A 23674-nucleotide genomic window follows, 5' to 3' on the forward strand; every position below is an offset into this window, starting at 1 on the left:
GTAGAATTGAGGTGCCAAAGTCAGTCCTGAAGAGTGGCAACCATATTCAAACATATGTGATCAAATTAATCGAGGTCTAAGGATTATTGGAAAGCCTGGACCAAACTTGGGCCCAGTGGACTTTGAACATCCAGGTGTGTAGAAGTTGCTCCACGAGCAGAATTGGACACTCCTTCATGTCACAGCTCAGGACACCGTCATCATTAGAGCTTTTTAATAAAACTGCACTTATCCCCTGGATTATCATTATTCTAAACACTACCTTTTAATTTAGAAGTGTCATTAGCTTGGCTTTTACTCAAGGTTATAAAACCTTGCACCAATCTGGCACTGTTTGGCACCCTGCTTGGTGGTGCCAAACATGTGTCTCATTTTCACGTTCAGTCATGAAAACGCAACACTTTGGAAATAAACAGCCCCCCTTTATTTTGGCACTTGAGTGGAAAAATATCAAAGGGTGAAGGCAACCAGGTCATTTTTGAAAATGATCATAATTGCAGACTGTAACGTTGCTGTCCTTCAATGTTAACCATTTGCAAAGTTGTTAATCAAACGAAATGAATGATAAATAAGGGTATCGTCTTTCTCAAAAAAAAAATAATTGTCATCCTAACACCTGCTGATTCCACATCAACACAATCAAATTAACATATTTGCATAATCCTCATCTCCCTGTGACATAAAATCACTTTCAAATGGGTTTCCAACATAAGATATAGGGAAGACAAATCAAAACAGACTTGGCAAGTTGATCAATAAAAGCAGAGTTGGCTTATGGAAGGGTGGAGTTAACAGAGCTTAAGCTCTGAAATTATTAAAACTAACTCTCAAATTCATTACAAAATGACTCTTAACTAATATTCAATTAATATTCTGAGGAAAAATACTATATTCTATATATACAATATATCTAACATTGGATACATTAAAACTTGTCGTAGGAGACTCCAACACAATATTACGAATTTTTTAAATAATCTAGTTAAGAAGAGTTTTATCAGTGAACTATGTGACCAAAAATAATAATAATAATAAAAATATATAAATAAATCAATTAATAAAACAATTGTTCATTAATCATAAACTAGGTAAAATGTTCAATTAATTTAGATTTTAGGCCAGATAGCCCAGCCATAGGCCTATACAGTGGGTGCCACTTTAAAAGGAGCATTACCGCTGCGAGTGGCACTGCCACCGCATTAACATGTGTTTTTAGGTACAACTGAGTTTACCACTTTGCCGCCAGGAGGCACAAAGGGACTGTATGAGAATGGACAGAAATATGCAGTAGCTGTAAATACCCTGCTACTTGTAAATAAAGATGAAATAATGTAACAAAGAATTATAATTCCTTCATTAATTATTAAAAACTTGTTAACAAGCTTTATTATCATAGTAAACTTGTTAAGTGAAATGAGGATTCATTTTGGAAAGTTAAGTTAAAGAAATAAAAGACAACTAAAATGAAAGTACAAACACATATATACACAAATAAGGAGGCATAAATAAATTAACAAAGCAGTGTTTTAGCCTAAATATAGAGAGGTGTACAGTGTTTGTTATAAGAGGGTCAATAAATAAGCTTTTTCTTTTTTTTTAAGTTTTCATTTACAGTTTTCATTTACATTTTCGTTGTTGGTTATATTTTACTATCTCATTTTATGTTTTAATTATTGTACATGAATAATAAATAAATAATTTAATAGGCCTAAACAATTATTTATTTAAAGACATTACCAGCAAAACAAAGAACGAAAAAAACGATCCGGTGTATGGTCTAAAGGGCTCTGCTACTTATCAAAAACATAAAAATCTTAAAATCGGTGAAAACCTCAGGTGCGCTTACTACTGCCGTGGTGACAGCAAGCACATCGGCAGAGTGAACATTTTGAAGTGGTGACATGTGTATGCATAATATAAGGATGTTCAGTCCCAGAGCTGTTATGTGAACAGGTTTTACTTGGGGTTTCTACACCATGAAGCATCAACTTGTGAATACCCAGGTTTAATTTTTAACCCTGGGTCATTTATAAGAAGTGTAAATGGTCAAATAAGATAACCTGTTTACCCTCGATTAACTATTTAAAATCTGAAATATACGTGGTTCTAATAAGATCTTTTGTTTTTTGGTCATTCTCAGCTCGACCCACGAGGAACACACAGCCTCTCACCCACTCTACGGACACGGCGAGTGCAAGTGGCCTGGTTGTGAGGCACTCTGCGAGGACATGGGCCAGTTCATTAAGTGAGTGACAGCTGTCCATCAATTCCTCTCCGCAAGCATGTCATCTGCTACATTCATGTCAAACCTCGTAACTTGCATAAAACCCCCCTGTTGAGCTACAGAGCATTCATCATTGCCCGCTGTGTCCCTCAAAACAAGTCTCTGACTGTTAGTGTTTCCCCCTCGTCAGCGTGCATTCATCCTTTTTTTCGATGAGCTTGCAGATCGCTTGTAAACTAAAGGCCTTCTCTTGCACTGAAGTGTGTGCGGGGATGAGAGGACAGGCAATAAGAAAGCCGACCGACTGACAGCCGTGTTCAGGTGTGATGTTTAAACAGACAAGAGAGGAATGAATTCCACAGGGAGGTGGGGGGTGCAAGGTTATTGCTGAAGAGAGCGTGAGACATTCGCCAGCGCTGTGGGACTGTACTCGTGTATGAAAACGCTTGATAGACAGGTATTTCGCAGTGAGAGGACACAGGCAAAGTAAACTAGAGTGCCCTCTGTGGAGCTACAAGCAAATTTGTAGTATGGTGTGGATTTTAAATGTACATATAGATGTTTTATTATGTCTGTGTTGCTTTTTTTATTTAATAGTTGTATATAAACACACAATGGAACAAATATATCATGCAGCTCAACATAATCATATTCATTTTAATTGATGGTAATGTCTCAGGGGCCGGCTGCACCAGCAGTGCGCAAGTTAAAACGTAGCCTAGTTGTGACTTAGGTACACTCCGCACTACTAAATATTTTTTGTTGCACTACTGAACTTAGTTTAAACGTAAAACTACGTTCCAACTAAATATTTACGGTAGCATTCCCCATATAATGGTAGAAAAGAGATGACAGCGAGATTAGTTTACATTGAGGAGCTCTCGTGGATACTGAAGAATGATCTCCATCTACTCACAGCCTTAATTTCCTCTCAAATCTTGCATTTTTCAGTTTGTGAATGAAGAGTTTAATTATCTTTCTAGGAGTGTTTTTTGTTAATTTTTTTCCTCAATTACAAGAATTTTTCACGACTGAGTTTTTATCTTTTATGTGTAGGATATTTGAAAAAATTCAAGTTTAATGTTTTGATAACGTGTATTTTGCATGCATTCAAGGCTCGCGATGCAAGTTTGTGCATCATCTTTAATTAGTGACTGACTGTAGGTACTATAAAAAATTTTTTGTCATTTCATTTTCATGTGGTCCTCAACCTTTTGATCATTGCGGACTGGTCAACTCTTGAAAATTTTACCACTGACCACCTCCATTGTAAACAATAAACTTGCACAAACTCTAGAAAGAACGGGATATGCGAGTGGCCCCTAAAAAGCCACCATCATTTGGGATCTCCATTAGTTGATCTTTTTGAGCAGCCATGGTGGATTCACCTGATTTGTTGACAAATGGATTGCGGATCCATTCCTTGGCAGTTTGCGGGTCCTTCATTGGAAACTTCACTGAAAGAAACTTTCCAGAGACGTCTGTTTCTTATTGATTTTGCTGCTTGTGGATTATATTTGGGCAGAATTTTAAAGCAGTTTAAGTGCTTCTCGGATTAAAATGCTTCTTGCATGTTATGTCATTTAGTGTGACTGCGCATTACTTTACAGAGATATTACAACCTACAAACAAAATTTTGTCTGAAGAACATGTGGTGCAACCGAAGTAAAATCAAACTAGCTATTAATTACTAAGCCTCTAGTTTGAACTTTACGTTAAAAAAGACCTTATGAACAGCAGTTGCAACCCTACCCTGATCAACAAATCAGAGTAGAATGGTTTGGCTCATGTGACACTATAGACTGAAGTAATGGTGCAAATTTATTATTTTTTTATTCTATTTTTAAAACAATTATTTAACAATTATGGAAATTAACCATTATTTGTTTATAGCAGAGTTGTAATAACTAAACCTTTTTTAACTTCTATTTGTTGAACTACAGTTTTACTAAAAATACCATGGGTAAACTATAATTAGTGTTGACAAATCGTGCTTAATTTGTCGTCAAAATGTTTGTTACTATGATAACCACAAATTTCCTTTGCGAATCTAACCATGGTATTTGCAGTAAAAAGTTGGTTATACAAGTGGAAAACATAGGGTTGTTACAATGTTACATTAAAAAAGTAATTCTAAGGGAAGTCATGATACAGTTATATATTTTTTATATAATTTCTTGATCAAATTAATACAGCCCTGGTGACTTTTAAAAGACTTTATCAAAATAGCTTAAGGGTTTTCAATATAAATGCCTTACAATAGTCGTCAAATGTTGCTGCAAAACATTTTAGGTCTAGAATATCAGAGTTTTAAAAAGCCTTTAAAAATTGATAAATCAATTTACAGAAATTTAAGGCTCTTAAAAAGCATTAAAAAGTCCTAAATGTTGTCTTACAAGGTATTAAATTCAGTATCAGTATGCTTAATGTTTACATAAATTTAATTGTTGAATATTGGGATGTTGTGTATGTAACCCCACCGGTTCTACAGCACCCAACCCGCTCAGAGCTGGGCTTGAATAAGCAACCTTTCGCATGGGAACAAGGGGGCTGAAGACCATATCCTTTAGCATCTGTCACTAGAGCACCTTTAGAGGTCAGAGGAGTTAGGTTTACCCGCACAGCACTTACTAGCTGGCCTCTGTTACATGTAGTTTATGAAATCAAAAACAATCCTGCTAGATTTGACATCACGCTGCTTTGTTTACTGCAGTAACCAGGGAGACACTGTTATTTCTGCTGTTATAAAGGCGCCACCTGCTGGATTAACGTTTTTATTCGGTATATAAATACAGTTTTAGTTTAGGATTCGTTTTCTGCAATCAGTATTTAGTAAATTTACTGCAAGTTAAAATGTCAGCAATGTTACTGGTTGAAACCTGAAGTGGTAATGAGGTCTCAAAATGTATGCAAAGAGTCTTAAAATAGGTCTTAAAATGTATTGAATTTCAATCTCTGATTCCTCTATATACCCTGAATATATTTCTCACATTAGTGTACAGGATTGTAAAACTTTTTATCTATGAAATTATAACAATGCAAGTGTCTTTACATTAAAACTTTAAATTAATCAATAGTTCAGTGTTCATTTATGACTTTATTTGCTGAATTCAGGTGTTGTCAGTGTGCACAAACTCCAGTAATGAACTGTACTCTTTATTCAAGACTTTTCCCCAAGGGTTCATCTTAATACTTTTGCACAGGAAGCTCGTTCACACTAGTAACCATAGAGACAGATGTCCTGTTCTCTTCCTGTTGACCTCTCCTGTGTTGAAGAGTGTGTGCGTGTGTGTACTGTATGTGAATATGTGTGTGTGTGCCTCTGATCAGGTAGCTCCTCACAGCTCTTCAATGCTGTCAGAGGCCGATTAGCTCCCCGCTCCCATAATTCCACCTCTCCATCCCTGAGCGCTCCACTGCTGGGTCAAGCAAATTGTTTTCACGCTTCGTTAGTGGTTTACTTAATTAGCTCATTTACAATTAGAAGCCTTTGTTTCTTGGATACAAGCAAAGACATCAAAAAGAGGCTCCCTCCCCTCCTCTATCTCCCTTTTCCCAATCTTCTTTCTTCTCTCCATCTCTTTTTCTTTGCGCGTGTGTTTGCCAGTTTGGGGTCTTTAGGGATGCTGGAAGGGGGGGTTTAGAGGAGATAAAGAGAGGAAGAGATCAGACAGGGAAGGCGATGTAAACAGTCCCATTGTCTCTGTGTGTTAAAATAATGAGACTTCACAGTGGAAAGTCCTGACATGTCCGCCTGTCACAGGGGTGCGAGTCAGACTGTTGCTGCTGCCGTTGCCCCAGCGGGCTTGAAGTTGGCAATCTACACTCTCTCTACGCTCTTTATTTTCTCTACTTCGACCACCTTCTTTGATAACTAGCAGGTCAACAGTAGCCCGAGTTGTAGATGCAGTTGACACTGCAGTAAAAAGATGCTTGCTTTTGCACCTGTCAATGTTGAGATTTTCTTTCTTTCTTTCTTTCTTTCTTTCTTTCTTTCTTTCTTTCTTTCTTTCTTTCTTTCTTTCTTTCTTTCTTTCTTTCTTTCTTTCCTTTTCTTTTTCTTTATTTCCTTTTTTCTTTCTTTCTCTTCTTTCCTTCTTTCTTTCTTTCTTTCTTTCTTCTGTCTTCTCTCCTTCTTTTTCTTTATTTCTTTTTTTCTTTCATTGCTTTCCCTTTTCTTTCTTTCTTTCTTTCTTTCTTTCTTTCTATCGTTCTTTCTGTCTTTTCTTTTTCTTTTTCTTTCTTTCCTTTTTTCTTTCTTTCTCTTTTCGTTCTTTCTTTCTTTCTGTCTTTCTATTGTCTTCTATCCTTCTTTTTCTTTATTTCCTTTTTTCTTTCATTGCTTTCCCTTTTCTTTCTTTCTTTCTTTCTTTCTTTCTTTCTTTCTTTCTTTCTTTCCTTTTTTCTTTCATTGCTTTCCTCTTTCTTTCTTTCTTTCTTTCTTTCTTTCTTCTGTCTTTCTTTTTCTTTATTTTCTTTCTTTCATTACTTTGCTTTATTTCTTTCCCTTTTATTTCTTTCTCTCTTTCTTTCTTTTTTCTTTTTTCACACTTTCTTTCTTTCTTTCTTTCTTCCTCTTTTCTATTAAAACATGTTTTTTCATTTTAGTTTAAAGAAAACATAAAAAGACATGTTTAAGTGTGTATAATCATGTATAATCAACTTGCTTGATTATATTGGCCTAAAATATTTTGTTCTACACCCACCCCCCTCCCATTTTCTGTCTTTTCAGTATTAAAAGGTTGTCAAAAATCCGCTCTGTAAAAAAAACAACATAAATGTTAAAAAAAAAACGCATGTATCAAATTTATTTATGCAATGTATCAAAATATTTTTAAAAATGTATAAAATTATATAAATATAAATGTATAAATTCTTCTTGTTGAATCGCTAAATTGCCTCAGAAGTGGACAAATCATCTGCTAAGTTACTAAATGTGTATGTATTTAGTGTATTCAGATATTTGTGCTTAAAATGAATGCAAATAAGTGCACATTTAATTAAATAATGCCTCATTTACACATTAAAACGATTTAGAAAGTTTGAGTACAAAACAAAAGTTTAATGTATTCACATAACTGAAAATAGTTTTGTAAAACCCTTAACCTTCAGTATCTTGCCTTGATAAGTGGCGGTCACATCCCCGCTTGTTTATTTCCAGGGTCCTCGTGTTGTCTTTTGACTCCAGGGCTACGCTTCCTCGAGAGGACCACTGTATTGACAGGCCGGAAAGATGTGTATGTAAATTTCCTCCACTCATCCCTGGTGAGGGGGGGTGAAGAGCGTGCTCGGTGCGCGTATGATGGCCGCTGACGCGCACATCAAAGAGCCGGAGAGTCTGGGAAAGTTTTAAGAGTAAAGCTGTTGTTTGGTTGCGCGGTGTCTCATTTCACATAGCCGCGGGGCAAGCGGAGAAGGCGCGAGAGGTGGGAGATAAGAAGGGAGGGGGTGACAGATATTGCCGTGCACCATGGCCTAGTCAGAACACTTTAGTCATCGCTAAAGACAGGAAAAGAGAGGAGTCTCTCTCTCTCTCTCTCTCTCTCTCACTCTCTCTCTCTCTCTCTCCTTCTGTTGTTCTTTTTGTCTATTCTATAGACCCATCTGGCTGCCTGCCACTTATAGTAGGAAATGAGGCCCACATGGAATCGGTGCCCGCTAAACGAGCGCCCGCCATTCACAAAGCGCCACATATCCCTCATCCCGTTCGTGTTCATTTTGGGTAATTTAATAAGGATTTCAGCTTGCAATAAGGGGACGTTCATATGGAATCTGTCCTTTTCAGTGTTGCTGTGTTTAAATGTGATAGGTGGAGGTTTTCAATTAAGTTACCTTGTTGCAGTAGGGAGTCACAGTCATGAAACACTAACTAATATTTTATTTAATTTTATTATTTATTTTATTTATTTTTTATTTTAGTTATTTTAATTCTATGTTATTTTATTTATTAATTTATTATTTATTTAATTTTTTTATTTATTATTTTAAATATTTTTATTAATTTTTATTTATAAAATTTTTATTCAATTATATATTTTATTTAATTTTTTTATTTATTAATTTTATTTTATTATTTATTATTTTATTTTATTTTAAACATTTCAAACTTAAACTTTGCTTTGGGCAACTCGTGCAAACATCTAGCAAATGGAAAAACTATATGCAACGGCAAATGCATAAAACATCCCGTGTGAACAGCCATTAAGAGTTTAGTATTCTATGCTGTTTCATCATAACTTTAAAAATCCTTTTCACAGATTCCCCCTTTAAATCAGTGCAGAAAATACTGAAAAATTACATATAGTCTGTCAGTTTCATCTGGACATAATATGACCACTTTTTATCCCCTGACGAAATCTCGATCTCTTGTTTTCTCTTTCGCTAGAGTAGTGTGAGAATGATAAAACACTCATTCACTCTTAATCTTCATCCTTTCTCTCTCACTCACACACGCACACACGCTCTTTCCCGTCCTGAGCTCTTTAATGATGTACAATTTTCTCTGGCATGCCAGGACGACATGTGTTAGAATACTCAAGGCCTTTGTTGAGGCCCAGCTTGTGACTTTTTTTTTTCTTTCTGTGACCGTTTTAAATGCTCCTCAAATCCCTGTCGGGGTGCAGGGAGTAAACACTGCCTCATTGTCGGGTCTCTCCGAAAAATGCTGCTACTGTTTATTATGAACCATAAAACTTGTGGTCTGTTCCTTTATTCAGAAAGACGGGGGGCTGTGGAGAGTAAGATGAGATCATGTTTTTGTTATTATCATCATGTGCTTGCGGGGAAAAATGTCTATCTGCGCCTGGATTAGTCGAGTGGGTGACATCATTGTTTTTGTTTAATTTCTCATGAGGGAGAGTGAATGCGCACCCCTCTTTTCATTCAGACGGACACTCAAAACGCTCATGTAGTGGGTGTCACAGAGATAAAGCAGGCTGGGATGAGTTTGTATGGCGAAGGTTAAAAATATGGCGCTTGAACACACTTCTGTTTGTCATCGTCCCATCATGTGAATGGAGAACTGAACACAGTGGACCATCCATGCTGAAAATGCAGGATTAAAGGTGTCGGATGAGTCTGACTGGACCGCAATTCAAATTCTGTCTGATGCGATAAGCTGAGTTATATCCGTCTTGTGGCTTACTGATATTCAAATTTTGGGTTACATTATTTCAAGCCGTCTTTTTTGCCTTATTATTATACATTTCGGTATTCAATAATATTATAATTAACATGTGTTACGGCGAATGAAGTTCTGCACAAGACTTTTGGCCAGCGGAGAAATTAAAATGGTCGTGCCCAACTGAGTCTGGTTCTCTCAAGGTTTTTTTTCTTCACTCCCATCAGGTGAAGTTTTTTTTCCCTCTCCGCTGTCGCCACTGCCTCGCATGGTTCAGGATTGGTAGAGCTATGCATCGATGAATTTGCTCTTCAGTGTTTGAACTCTCAGTAATGATTAAATCACACTGAACAGAGCTAAACTGAACTGAACTGAACTTAAACACTAAAACCTGAACCACACTGTTCCAATTACTATGACCATTTATGTGAAGCTGCTTTGACACAATCTACATTGTAAAAGCGCTATACAAATAAAGCTGAATTGAATTGAATATGGTTAGGATTAGAGTTTGCTAATATATAATATTAAATAAATAATGAACTATTTATGTAACAAACAGTAATGTGTAAGAAGTATAAGTGATATATGTTTTATTTTATTTTACCTTTTATGGCAGAATTATTCTAAGATTATGAGAATTTTGTATGCACAATTAAAATTTAATATCAGCCAATGCTGACAACTAGGCCCATTTGGGATTTGTGCTATCAGAAATCTATTGAATTTTAAACCCATCGTTTAGTCTATTTATTTACTTATGTACACGTGTTTATATTAATTTAAGTAATGTTATTGATCAATATGCAGATGGTTTGATAATTGATGCACATTATAATTTGTAGAGTAATGTTCTAGTAATGGTCTTTTTGTGCACGTATTATATAAGAAACCTTTGTTTACCAAACATGGATCTAAATAGTTCTAATTAGATTGCAAAACTGAAATAAGTTTTATTTTAATTTACTAGTTTATTAGTATTTTATGTTAGGTTTTCACCTCATATACACTTAAAATTACTCAACTTTTAGCAAAAAATCAATTTAAAAATCACTTTGACCAAATTCAGTGCAGAAATAGCACAGTCTCCTGATTCTGCATGACCCTGCTTATAACTTAAATCTCTTAAACTGTACTAAAACTATCATATTGTTTATCATATTATTATAAGTCTGGAACAAATATATAATTATATTTTATTGTAGTTAATTAAAAAAATATAATATAGTTATGTAATGTAAAGTATTTATATAGCGTGTTTATCGTGTTTGGTCATACAGTTAAAGCACTTCACAATCACAAGGGGGGTCTATCCACTCCACAACCAGTGTGTAGCATCCACCTGGATGATGCGATGGCAGCCACAGGACAATGGCACCTGTGTGCTCACCACACACCAGCTATAGGTGGAGAGAGAGACAATTCGGTGGATGGGAGGCCATGATAGGTAAGGGCTGATGGAGGGAATTTGACCAGGACACTGAAGTTACACCCTTACTCGTTACGAGAAGTGCCATGGGATTTTTAATAACCACAGAGAGTCAGGACCTCAGTTTAAGGTCTCATATGAAAGACGGGTTATATATTAAACACAGATCAATAAAATTGTCAAAAAAGTTTCAAACTAATTCACAACAATTGTGTCTGAAGGTCACTAAAATGGGCCTTATGGTGGAGCAGTGGGTAGCACGATGGCCTCACAGCAAGATGGTTGCTGGTTCGAGCCTCGGCTGGGTCAGTTGGCATTTCTGTGTGGAGTTTGCATGTTCTCCCCGTGTTGTTGTGGATTTCCTCCAGGTGCTCCGGTTCCCCTCACAGTTTAATGGCATATGGTATAGGTGAATATGGTAAGCTAAAAATTGTATGTATATGAATGAGTCTGCATGGATGTTTCCCAGTGATGGGTTGCAGCTGGAAGGGCATCCGCTGCGTGAAACATATGCTGGATAAGCTGGCGGTGGAGACCCCTGATGAATAAAGGGACTAAGCTGAAAAGAAAATGAATGTATACTAAAATAACTGAAAGAGATCATTGCGGTTCCTCTACTCGTATCTTCCATGAGGCTCCTATGACCTTTGACCTCACAGTTATTAAATATCACCAGGTGTGTTTTTGGAAGGTGGGAGGGGCTGCTTCTACACCTGGAGGGATTAATGACATCACCGTTTGGATGTTTTATGGATTATAGAATTGTGTTTATATGCGCGCAGGGGTGCATCCGTGTGATTTCAAGCATGGGAAAGTTGTAAATAAGATGGGTGGAATGAGACAGATGGTGTAAAGGGAAGATCCAACAACCCATCTTTGTGTCCTAGATGACACCGTTCCTTTAAACTTTTTTTCTTCAGTTTTGCTTCCCCGTTCAGTTCTCAGCTCTGCATCATCTGTTTGTTTTGCTTTGTTTTGGAGTTGTATTTTGGATTGCTTCATAAAGAAAACATAACTCGAATGACTACGGGCAAAGCTCACCCATCTAAAGCAGCACTTGATGAGTAAAACAAATGAAGTCATATCCAGGTGTTTTTTTTTTCTTCTTCTTCTTTTTCAACTCCCACTCAAGAGTTCATGGCCTGCGGCGCTTTCTGACAAAAAAACAAAACCGTTTCCAAAATAATATCCCACTCCAGCTGCATTGCAACTGAATAACAGAGACATTAGGACACTCATTCAGACCTAATATAGCGAGACGTTTGTGTCTAAAGTTATTTTCATCTCCTCCGATGAACGACGATAAACACGCTCTGACAATAAATAAAATACAACACTTTCCTCAAACAGTACGGTCATTCATATGACACAATCCTCAGCGGAAAACCTCTCTTTCCACATCTTTCATGTTGTAATATTGTTTTTATTTTCTTGCGAGAGGAAATTGAGTTTATACGCCTAGTGAAAAGTGTGTTTTCAAGTGGAAATCCACTATTGTTAGGGGTTTCCTCTGAGAGGGCCGCTCTGATCCCGAGAGGATTCCATTAAATATTTCTTCTCCAAAATGGAAAAATAAACAACTGTCTGTCCTTGTGTTTTGAAGTGGTTATTTGCGTGATTTGTCAAGATGCTGAAACTAGAGCTCGATTGCCTTGCTGACCTCTGCATTTGAATGTAAGTGTGAGTGCTGTCAAGACGTGACACCCGGGCATGTAGTGTTAACACGTTACCGTACGCGGCACGAACTGCGAGATGATCCCAAAAGGCTCAGACACAGCCGTACAGTGTGTGTTTGTGTGTACGTGTGCGCTGTATTAGGCAGGTCAGCGACACGGTTTGTGGCAGATGGTCCAAATATGCTTACAGATCTCCCTGTGGGAGTTTAGATAGGGTCGTGGATTGATCTAGTAGACTGTGTATCAGGATATGTCATCACATGTTTGCATTTCTCTCTCTCTCTCTTAGGCACCTGAATAGTGAACACGCCCTGGATGATCGCAGTACGGCCCAGTGCAGGGTCCAGATGCAGGTCGTTCAACAGCTGGAGATACAGGTGGGATGCGTACACAAACGCAAAATCAACATTTCTACAAAAATCTTGCAAACGCAAAGTAGAAGCTGCCTGACTAGCTTGCTTTCTTTGTTTTCATTTGCATTTATGCATTTGCCAGATGCTTTTTCCAGAGCCAGCTCATTAGGTTTATGTTTTTTTATGCTCGTACACAATGAGATTCATGTTAGAGAACAATTTATATTTAAAAAATGTAATTGTCATCATTCAGGATCACCCAAAAATGAAAATGTTGTTAATTATTTACTAATCTGCTGAGACATTGATTATGTTTACGTGGACCTCAGTAATCAAATTATTTGCCTTAGTCTGAATAAGACAATAATATGATTAAGGTGTTTACATAAGTTGCTTTTTGAATGCTCCTTTCATGATCCTGTTTTACTTGTTATAACACATAATTGATTAACGTCATTGCGTCACTGCGCTATTCAGAATTCCTCCGGAGTTTCATGTAATTTTGCATGTTTAATTTTTAATTTGTCGACTTTAACTGCAGTTTTGCAGTTTTACATTCATTCAGTAACATTTCATGCATGTCCCCTATGACAAACAACATATTGGATGCCCGTATGAACTGCTGGGAGAGTTGTTTTAATGGAATTTGATACAGCACACCGTATGGGGAGAAAAAACCTTCGCATTTCATGATGCAGGTGTCTGTTGTCCTTCACTGACTCGATAGGTGCAGAGAATAGTGTCAAACAGCCGTGTGTATAGACTTACCTGTTGCAAAGTGCGGCGAAAATCCTTCACTATGGTAATAGTTTGAGGTGTTTATATGTTTGTACAGCACTTCAATAATGCATCTAAAATCGGCATACTCCATGTCTTAATTAGATTTCATTTAAGTTTGATTATGGCTTTAATTGGATTAAATTATTTAAAATGTAAAATGTTAAAACGTAACATATTTTTTATACAGAACAAACCATTGTTATACAATAACTTGCCTAATTACCCAAACCTGCCTAGTTAACCTAATTAACCTAGTTAAGTCTTCAAATCTCACTTTAAGCTGTATAGAAGTGTTTTGAAAAATATCTATTCAAATATTATTTACTGTCATCAGGGCAAAGATAAAATTAATCAGTTATTAGAAATGAGTTATTAATACTATTATGTTTAGAAATGTGCTGAAAAAATATATTCTCCGTTAAACAGAAATTGAGGGAAAAATAAACAGGGGAGGGGGGGGGTGTAATAATTCAGAGGGGTTTATTAATTCTAACTTCAACTGTATATCTATGTATGTATTTCATTAACCAGTTACTAATTGGCCATTCAGATTCCCCTATTATCCTTTCCTCTTCTGCTTTTTAGATGGCCATGAGTGAGTTAGTGACATTGTAAAGATACAAAATTCTTGAAATCACAGTGTAGATTAAAGATATTATTTACGCTTTTCTACATATTATTTTCTGTTGTCTTTTTATGTTCATCACACAAGCGATCATTAGATTGAAAGTGGTCTAAAGCAGATTAAAACAGGTCAGATTAACAAACATAAACATGTATTCTTCGTCTCCTTGTAATCCAAATATACCAAAACACATCTTAATACCAGGTGTAAACCATTGACAGAGGTGTAAACCATTGACTTGACGGAATAAGACCCAAATCTGTGTTTGTGCTTCAAAGCCAAGACTTGGTCTTCCAGAAATCATTCATACTGTTTCTCATACTTGCCCAGCTGGCATGATTTTCTGCCCATTACATGTCATATAAGTTGATAGAGATCACTGGAGCTTGTAATGGGAAGAGTGATGTAGAGTGCGGGTGCAAGAGAGGCGGCCAGAATATCTGCCTTTGATGGATCCCAATTAGAGAGTTTCCCAGCACCTCTCTCATCCCTCCTGCCGTGGATTCTCGGCAAGCACCGCGGGCAGCCTGTCGCGCGCATATACGCGGTGTCATCTCTAATGAGAGAGCTGATAAGGAGAAGGGTGGACATGGGAAGTGCTACAGACTTCCTTTGCCCACGGACACCCTCCATGCCCCGCTCTACTCTTTAAACGCCTGCCTTAGTCCAAATTACAGACTTTTTTCCAATCAGCTGAGTACACTGAAAAGAATCATTCAAAGATGATTCCTTGAATTTACTTTTTTTTTTTTTTAAGTGGCTGTAAACAATTTATTTGATTAATTTAATTTCATTAATTTAATTTAATTTAATTAGTTTGTTTAAATTCAACCCATATAAATTGTTTGCAACAATTTTGCAGAACTAATTTTTTTTCAGTGTAGTTTTGTTATGTATTTTGAGTCAGAAAAATAAAAATACACAAAGTCTATTGACCTGGGGTGCGTTTCCCAAACAGTGACGCAACTTGCGGTTGAACTATTATAGTATGATATTAATATTAATGTAGTGATGAGTGTTTCCTAAAACCCGTTGTTTCTCTTTCGCAGATCCATTATTTAAACCATGTTAGTTATAACGTAAAAAAAACATACTGATGCTCTTAAACGGGGGTGATATTATTCTTTAAAGAAGAACTCCTTAATTTCTTTGTGCAAATTATATTGTTTTACACGCACATGCATTAAAAAAATCCAATATTAGTTTTGGTAAAAACATGCACTCGTTTTCAATATTAATTTAAATTGGCCTATGTTTTCTTTACAAATATTATTGCGAATATTCCATAATCTATTATGAAACATAAAATAATTTACAAAAGCTAACACATATTCTAATATCATATATAAATCAAATAAATAAATAATGAGGCGATTTATTTAAGAAATGTAATTTCATTCATTCATTCATTCATTTTTTTTTCGGCTTAGTCCCTTTATTAATCCGGGGTCGCCACAGTGGAATGAGCCACCAACTTATTTATCACGTTTTTGTGCAGCGGATGCCTTTCCAGCCTCAATCTATATCTGGGAAAATAATCTAATTTAATTTATTATTTATTAGGAAATAAAAAAATTATAATAATGATTATTATTATTATTATTATTATTATTATTATTAAGAGATTGTTTATGTTATTTGTCTATTTTTTTTTTTTAAGTCTACTTTTACAATTTGTCACATGCAAACCACTGCAGAAATTTTCTAACCAGCAGGCTCATGTCATATAAAACTGAACTGTAAAAATACTTTGAAAGCAAATTACATCTAAGAGTGATGACTTTGGTGCTTTAAAAAAAATAATTTAAAAAATCCAAGTTTAAATGTTAAAATGTTCTAAACGAATAGGGCATAGGGGGGATAACTGGGAATAGAACACAACGAATGTTCGTTGGAATGACGGATTTGGAAAATGCCAAATCAACCAACTATCTTTGTAATAACACAACTCGCGATCTTAGTTGGCTAACAATGGTTTTCGGAAATGCACCCCTGAATAACTGTCACTTATTTGGACCAGACAGAATCTGCGGACATTTTTTGCTATTTCTGCTGAGAATTTTGTAAAAAAATCTGCGGATTTATGCAGAATGACTTTTTAACTATGAGTATTGTAACTAAAAACCGTGTTGGTTTATTATAGACAAAATGACACAATATGTTATATGTTAATTATATCTTATAAACTATTATGAAATTAAGTGCTTAATTCTAATTTAATTTAAGAGTTTTTACCTTTTTGTAACTTTTTAAAAATTTTTGCCTTATACTACCAATTTAATGACACTTAATTGAAGGCAGTTTAGAAAAGAAATAAAAGAAAAAAAATTATTTATATATATATATATATATATATATATATATATATATATATATATATATATATATATATATCTTATCCGCCCTGATTCAAAAATGACCTGTGCACTTTTTAAAAGCAGTTTGAAGATTTGAAGAATTTAAATTAAATTTTGCTGCTTCATTTTAAAGGTTTAGTGAAAGCGGGTCATTTTTAAACAGTAGGACACACTGCATACAGAATTCTTAGACCGCACAAGGGTTACCCTATTTATGACCCTGAAATGTGCTATGTTTAGTGGTGAACGAAGTTTTATTGTCTGTGCGGGTAATTTGTTTGGACGCAGAGACTGTCAGAAGAGCGTCTAGTGACAGTTGGGATTGGCAGACACTGACAGGCCGTCGAGACCGTTTGCTATGGGGGAGCTGCTTGTAATCCTCAAACTTAAACACAGGTCAAGTAACCTTACCATGCCTGAAGCGGTGGAATTCCTCAGCTTTTAGAGCTGTAAATCAACAACCCTTTAAAAAAAAACATGTCTCCTGGATGGGCTTACATTTAGACAGGCACTTCAGACCCTCCAGCTTTACATGGCACAACTACTTCCCATCATCACTGCCAGTCAGACAGACCTGATAATTGGTCAGCTTCCCTTTTCTTTCCATGCCACCTCCCCATAATGTTCTCCACCTCATCTCATTCCCAAAAATAAACCCCTCACAACAAAGCTCTTTCAAAAAAACATTGCCCTGCAAGGCACATGGGCACCGTGCTCACTTTGAGGCCCACAAAGAATGTTTAAACGCGTGTCCAGATCGATGCAGGGGTGATGAGAAGTGACAAGAGAGTGAGTCCATGTCCAAGTGTATTTCCTCTCACGTCTACCTCCGTCCTGTCACATAGTCTGCCCCCATTACCCTAATGCCAACCCACACCAACCAGAACCACCCTTTGCCAACCTGCTGTGTCTCCCTGAACACAACCTCAGATTTTCCACTGTTTTATTGACCAGCTGACCAGTATGGGGCAGCCCCTCATTAAATACATATCAGCTAATGGGTGAATAAACAGCTCAGATCTGTAGATGACTTCAGCAACACTGGGCACAGCCACAAAACACAACATAACAACAGTAATCACATTTTTATTACTGCTTATAATTGATTTTAAAAACAGACCAGTATGTAGCCATTACTAGGTGGTGTTCCTAAAGTAAATACATACATGTTTTCTGTTGCTCATATTAAGGAACCTATAACCCTATTACAAATAAACGCAAAAAAAAAAAAAAATAGCAACATCTAGGATCAACCATGAATAGCCCGTCAACCATCCAAAACATCTTAGCATTGAAAAGCAACCAACCATAAAACCTTAGAATTCACCAAGAACTCTAAAAACACACAATTACCACCTGGGTATGTCCTGAAGTGTGTTTAGTTAAGACTGTTTAGTGCCTGCTCAAAGTTCTGTGTAAAGATGCATTGCATAAAAGCCACATTAAATTGTCAAATTAGCTCTTATTTACCCTTAGCCTCTAAAAAAACCATATACAATTAAAACTGTTGTGTAAATACATTTATTCTATGCAGAGTAAAAAGGTTATCTTTGTAAAGGCAAGATGCTGCCAAAAAAAACAAAAAAAAACTGTCTGCTCTTATTCACCTCAGCTGCAAGCATTAAAGTACACAATTAAAGTATAACATTAAAGTATAATTTCTGTGTAGATTCATTCACCTCTTGAGTGGTATTAAACAAAAAACCCTTATCTCATATCCTCCCAGGAACCATACCAACCACAGAGTAATGCCCTATAAACTACCCAGAACACCCTATCAACCACTTATGCTCCAGTAACAACCAAGAACATTCAAACAGCTACCAACACCATTTTAGCAACCATTCACAAACTTCAGTAATCAGCCATAATTCCTTAGAAACTGCATAAAAAAACTGCAAGAAACCATCCAAATAACATCCACTCAGATCCTATAGGGATTACCTAGAACAGCCTATCAAACACTCAGAACACTTTAGCATTCACCCAGATGCTCTAAGAACCAATTTATAGCACCTTAGACTGTGCTCACACCAGACACGGATGAAGCGTCAAGCACGCATAATTTACATGTTAAATCAATGCAAAGACGCAAATAGATATACTCCCGTCCATTTCGCGAATGAAATAGCTGGAGTTGAGTGTTTGTGCACTTGACGCACTTGATGCGCGTATCGCACAAATCACTGGAGTTGGAAAATCTGAACTTCAGTGGACAATCGCGTCACGTTAACCAATCAGGCGTTTTTTCTTGTAGGGGCGTGATTATGATGGAGTGCCTTTTGTTGGTGTCCCAAGGCAAATCCCTCTTGCTGACACCGGACAACAGTTCAGCAAACTAGGCTCTGCTCAGTCTGAAGCACCACTGAAAGCTTTTATCACCCTGATATAGTTTCTAGAGGAGTTGATGAACTAGGTGCATCTGTGAATGGATCTAGTGGGCAAATAAATCTATGCTGTTTTTCAGCCTTCCTAAAGCAAACAACCATAGCTATTCTCTCAATAATATCCATGTTAGCCATTTAGCAATGAAGCTAGAGTCACCAGGCAGACAGAAGCCCTGCCTATGATGCGAATCCTTGTCTATTGTGAAGTGAAATTGACGCACAAATGAAGGGAGTTTGCATGCAAATGAAGTGAGTAAACTCAAAATGTTTAAGCATCTATTTACGTGCACGTTCCGTATCTGGTGTGGACACAGCATTAGAAAAACTATATTAACCACCCAAAGACTTTACTAACAACCTTGTAATGCTCTAATGCTCGGTTCACACCAAACGTGAAGCATTGTATCATTTGCTCTAGTTTACTCAACTCACACAATGTTTTTGCTTGAGTTCGATTATTTAAACTTGCACGATAGACACAATTGAGGTAAATCCCATGCTTTTGCTGCAAATGCATTGTTCATTCCTCTTCATATGCACCATATGGTGATAATTTGCCTCTTTTAGCGCATTTGCATTGACTTAATATGTAATTTACTCCTGCAAATACATAATTCCACGATTAGTTTGAACTCTGCATACTCGGTTATAGCTAAGAATTCTGGCCAAGATTTGGCACAAAGCTGGCACAGGAGGCATTCATCCGGCACTAGCATACAACATGTGACTCAAACATGGCCCAGGTTTGGCAGAGGTGGCATCGTCTTTTAGGCGACACACAAGATTAGGGCCAGATGTATTTGGCCCAGATGTTAAACATTAGATGTGGGCTATGTAAGTTTGGCCTGTCTTGACCCACTTTGAAAACACATTCAAATTATTTTTGAGTAAAGAAAAAAATTCTACCAATCAGGTCACTTTGAGAAAAAGCATGCCTATTGTGTGCCTAAACCGCAATGCTTCATGGGTTTATCAATTTTATTTCAATCATGACACACCAACCTATATGGCCCAGTTATGAGATTATTAACTTGGTTAAGACTTGACCCAGATATGGTCCATGTTTGGCCCTTTTCTAGAAGCTAGACTTGGTCCTGGCATGTTTTGTAATTCACAGAGAAATTTTGCTATGTGGGTACTTGAAATACCCTGATAACTACTTATGTTCTAGTACTAACCCAGAAAAGCCTAGCTAACAACCCATAGCACTCATTCATAAGTCATAAGAAACTGCTTAGAAACCCTTGACTACCCAGAATAGATTATAAACCCCATAGAAACCCTAATGACACCCACCACTTGTACAACACCTTAGAAACCACCTAGAATTACCCTAGTAGCCACCCAGAATATCCAGAATATCCTGCTGTAAATACTCGAATTTTGAATGACTCAAATGAAAATTCATTTATTTATTTTTAGCTTTTTTCTCAAAATTTTCCCACAGTCTCATATGTGCAGTAAAATCCCACCGTATGTGTGAGAATCAACACTTTTTAGTGCCTCTAACATGTACAGTGGCAGTCTTGGAGCGTTGTGAGTCAGTGTGTCGCCCCTTGATTAAGAGGGGCCGACTGCCTCCACACTTCCTCTAAATGGCGCTTAGGAATGTCAAACGAGGACGAGTGTGGTTACAGGGCAAGTGTCTCTGAAAGAGATGCAACAATCGAGGGGAAAGAGGGAGAGGGGAAGGAGGACCGTGAGAGAGATGTTTTCTCCCGGAGGAATCAAGAGCTGTGAAACGGCATGTCAACATCCTCGTGAGCTGACTCAGTTAACAGGCAGAATGCAAAATTATCCTCACTAGAGAATATCTCCAGTCACTCCCTCCTCCTCTTCCTTTCAGTGGCGCCCGCTGGAGTGACACACACTATGACGAAACTTGCTTTTTAATGTGCTGTATTGGCATTACAAATAATTGCACACTCCTGCTGCCAAAGCCTCAGCAGGAGCATACAGCAAAAACAGAAACAAAAATAGTTCGAAACAACGTAATTTAAGGAAAATTAGGTGCACTATTTTGATATTTGGTCATTAAAAAGTTAACAAAACAGTGATACTTACAGCCTGCTAGTAACTTTCTAGTTTTATGTAGTAGTATTATCCAACAGGTTGAGAATACAGTATAGTTTTTCACCAGAATAAATGCTATGGGGTTTAACATTTAAAAGCAAAACACACAAAAAAATTTTAACTTAAGAATTTATGTAATAATAATTTAATTAGTAATAAATTATACTAACTTTACAGGCACGTAGCGGGGGGGTTCAGGTGGTTTGAAAGACCCACCCTCCCACTAACAAAATCCAGATTATGACCTCTGTATGAGCTCATTTATTCCATTTTTGACTGCTATGCCATCATAAATTGTGAAAATTATCAATAGAAGAAGGCTTTAAGACAGGGATCTCAAACTCAAGTTGGCGGGAACCATATCAGTGACTGACAGTTAATAAAAGGGCCGCTTTAACATTCAAGCACAACAAAAAAGTGGAAACCTGATGTAATTGATGCACTCAGACATTTTTCTCCAGAGTATATGCAGTCAAAGATCCTTATTGTCCTTATTTCTTATTGATACATATTGAAGGGGTAGTTTAAATTACTATGAAAATATTACATTTTAATAACAGGCATAATAATAATTATTATTATTCTGTCACAATCAATTGTTGCTATAACAAAAGAGCAGATTAAACAACTTGACATTACTGGCTTTAATTATTTTCTATATCTTTCTTTTTTGTAAAAATACAACAAATAGGGAGAAGATATTTAGTCAAATTTTACTAATGCACAGTTTATACACATTTTAATATGCATATGAGGAAAATCTATTAATTGAGGTGAGACCATTTGAATGGAATATTAGCAAAATTATATTTACACCACCGGCATAAAGTGTTTTCCATGGAAATGTGTTTGTACAACACAATACAAGTGGTATAAAACTAATTATAATCAAATGACCCTTGAATATTTAAAAAAAAATTGAGCTTTAGTAAAAATAGACCACTTTTGAAAATACATTTCAATGTTTAAATTAGCCCCATCTGCATGTGCGTTACTCTCGACCGCATGCTGAGAGAAACCGAAAGTATCCCGAATATATTACAGTAGTTTAAATGTCCAGTAGGTGGCCGGTCAAAACCACAAGACCACTGCACAACAATGATAGTAATTTAAAAATATATGCTTTGGGGGTTGGGGTCTTGTTATATTTTTGACGTCAGTTGCAGGCCAGAAGGAGGAGGAGGTAGGCGGCAAATTGCCTGCGGGCCAGCAGTTTGAGACCCCTGCTTTAAGACAAATAAAAAATGTTATTATTCAAAGAAAGTTGAATAAGCAGGACTGTGTGTTATTTGCCTTTAGGCTACAGTTTTTTTATTTTAAAACAAGTTTTACCAGATATCTATTATTATTGTTATTTTATTTAATGGATAAAAATAAATTGGTTTTTAAAAATAAGTATTTTTTACCATCCGACAAGCTGATCCAGCAAAGATAAGTTATGAAAATGTCATTACAATGCATAATTGAGTAGGTAATGAGGTAAATAACTACATAACAGTTCCACTTTTTCATAAAAAAAAAGAACCATCCCTTTCAATAAGCTGGCTACGGCCCTGTTATACTGTAATATTATATATACATTGTGTTGAAATGCTTTACCGTTAAACCATATTTGATTGCACTTTGTTGACAGTTCTATAATATTAATAAAAATTTGTATAATAATGCTTATAATATTTTTAATGTTTTTTTTATTAAATTGTGCACTTATAATTATCATCAGATAGGCTTTTGTTGTGTCAGGCTGGATGTTTTGATTGTACCAAAGATTTATTTTTATTTATTTATTTTGAGAAATAATCCTAGTTTGGAAAGCAGCTTGTGACTTTTTTTATATAATATGTCTATATTTGTGTTCTCTAGCTGGCCAAAGAGAGCGAGCGTCTGCAGGCCATGATGGCCCACCTGCACATGCGTCCATCAGAGCCAAAGCATTTCAACCAACCTGTGAGTTCCACTTTTTCATTTTTACAACCTTTTGATAGTGCATCTTTTATTATATTCACACACAAAACTTCTCCTTGGCACATGGTATGATCAATGAATGAGCTGTGTGAGGCACTAAAGAGCGCCCTCTGTTGGAGAATAGAGGCAGTGGAGTTCTCCTCTGCTGACTCTGTTCCTGGAGAGCAACTAAAACTCTCACATCCTCTTATTCCAGACTTATGTTTACCTGTTCACCTTGAGCTTTATAAAAGTAAGATTTTATTCAAGCCAGCCGTTAAGCACCTTCAACTCAAGTGTTGCAGATTAAGTTCTCTTTGTGTCAGACTTCATCTCCACTCCAGACGAGCGTTTGTCTACTTAAAGATGTGTTGTTGTTTTTAAATAGTGTTTTGTGCAGGACTTACCAGATATTCCTCCATACGCTGGCATCACAAAATGCGCTTTCCCCCTGCTTCAAGCCAGCAGCTGTCTGGGCAATTATTAGCAATCTAATGAATATTTCATGCCGAGATTGATGAGGAGTCTTATTAAAATACGAAGATGTCGAAATTAATTGTCAATTAGAAGTGGAGTGTCTTAATTCGAGGGGATATAAATGAAGGCGGAGGGTGAAAGTAGGCCGCGTCTCCTGTTTGGAGACAAATTCTCTGGATCAGCTGCCATTAGACGGTAATGGGGAACCAGCGACCGGGCCGGGACAAGT

At 36.6% G+C, this 23674-nt stretch overlaps 1 protein-coding gene across 12 annotated transcripts in view; it reads left to right on the top strand.

The window, feature by feature from the left end:
• The window catches only part of foxp4 (forkhead box P4), a 471422-nt gene that overhangs the window by 421334 nt on the left and 26414 nt on the right, over nucleotides 1-23674 (top strand). For all 12 annotated transcript variants that reach the window (XM_087272444.1, XM_087272447.1, XM_087272445.1 and 9 more), the window contains 3 exon segments: nucleotides 2141-2245; nucleotides 12739-12826; nucleotides 22888-22971. In XM_087272444.1, coding sequence (XP_087128570.1) covers nucleotides 2141-2245; nucleotides 12739-12826; nucleotides 22888-22971 — 277 coding nt within the window.

The sequence above is a fragment of the Danio rerio genome, chromosome 11, assembly GCF_052040795.2.
Source record: "Danio rerio strain M-AB ecotype USA chromosome 11, GRCz13ab, whole genome shotgun sequence".
Lineage (NCBI taxonomy): Eukaryota > Metazoa > Chordata > Actinopteri > Cypriniformes > Danionidae > Danio > Danio rerio.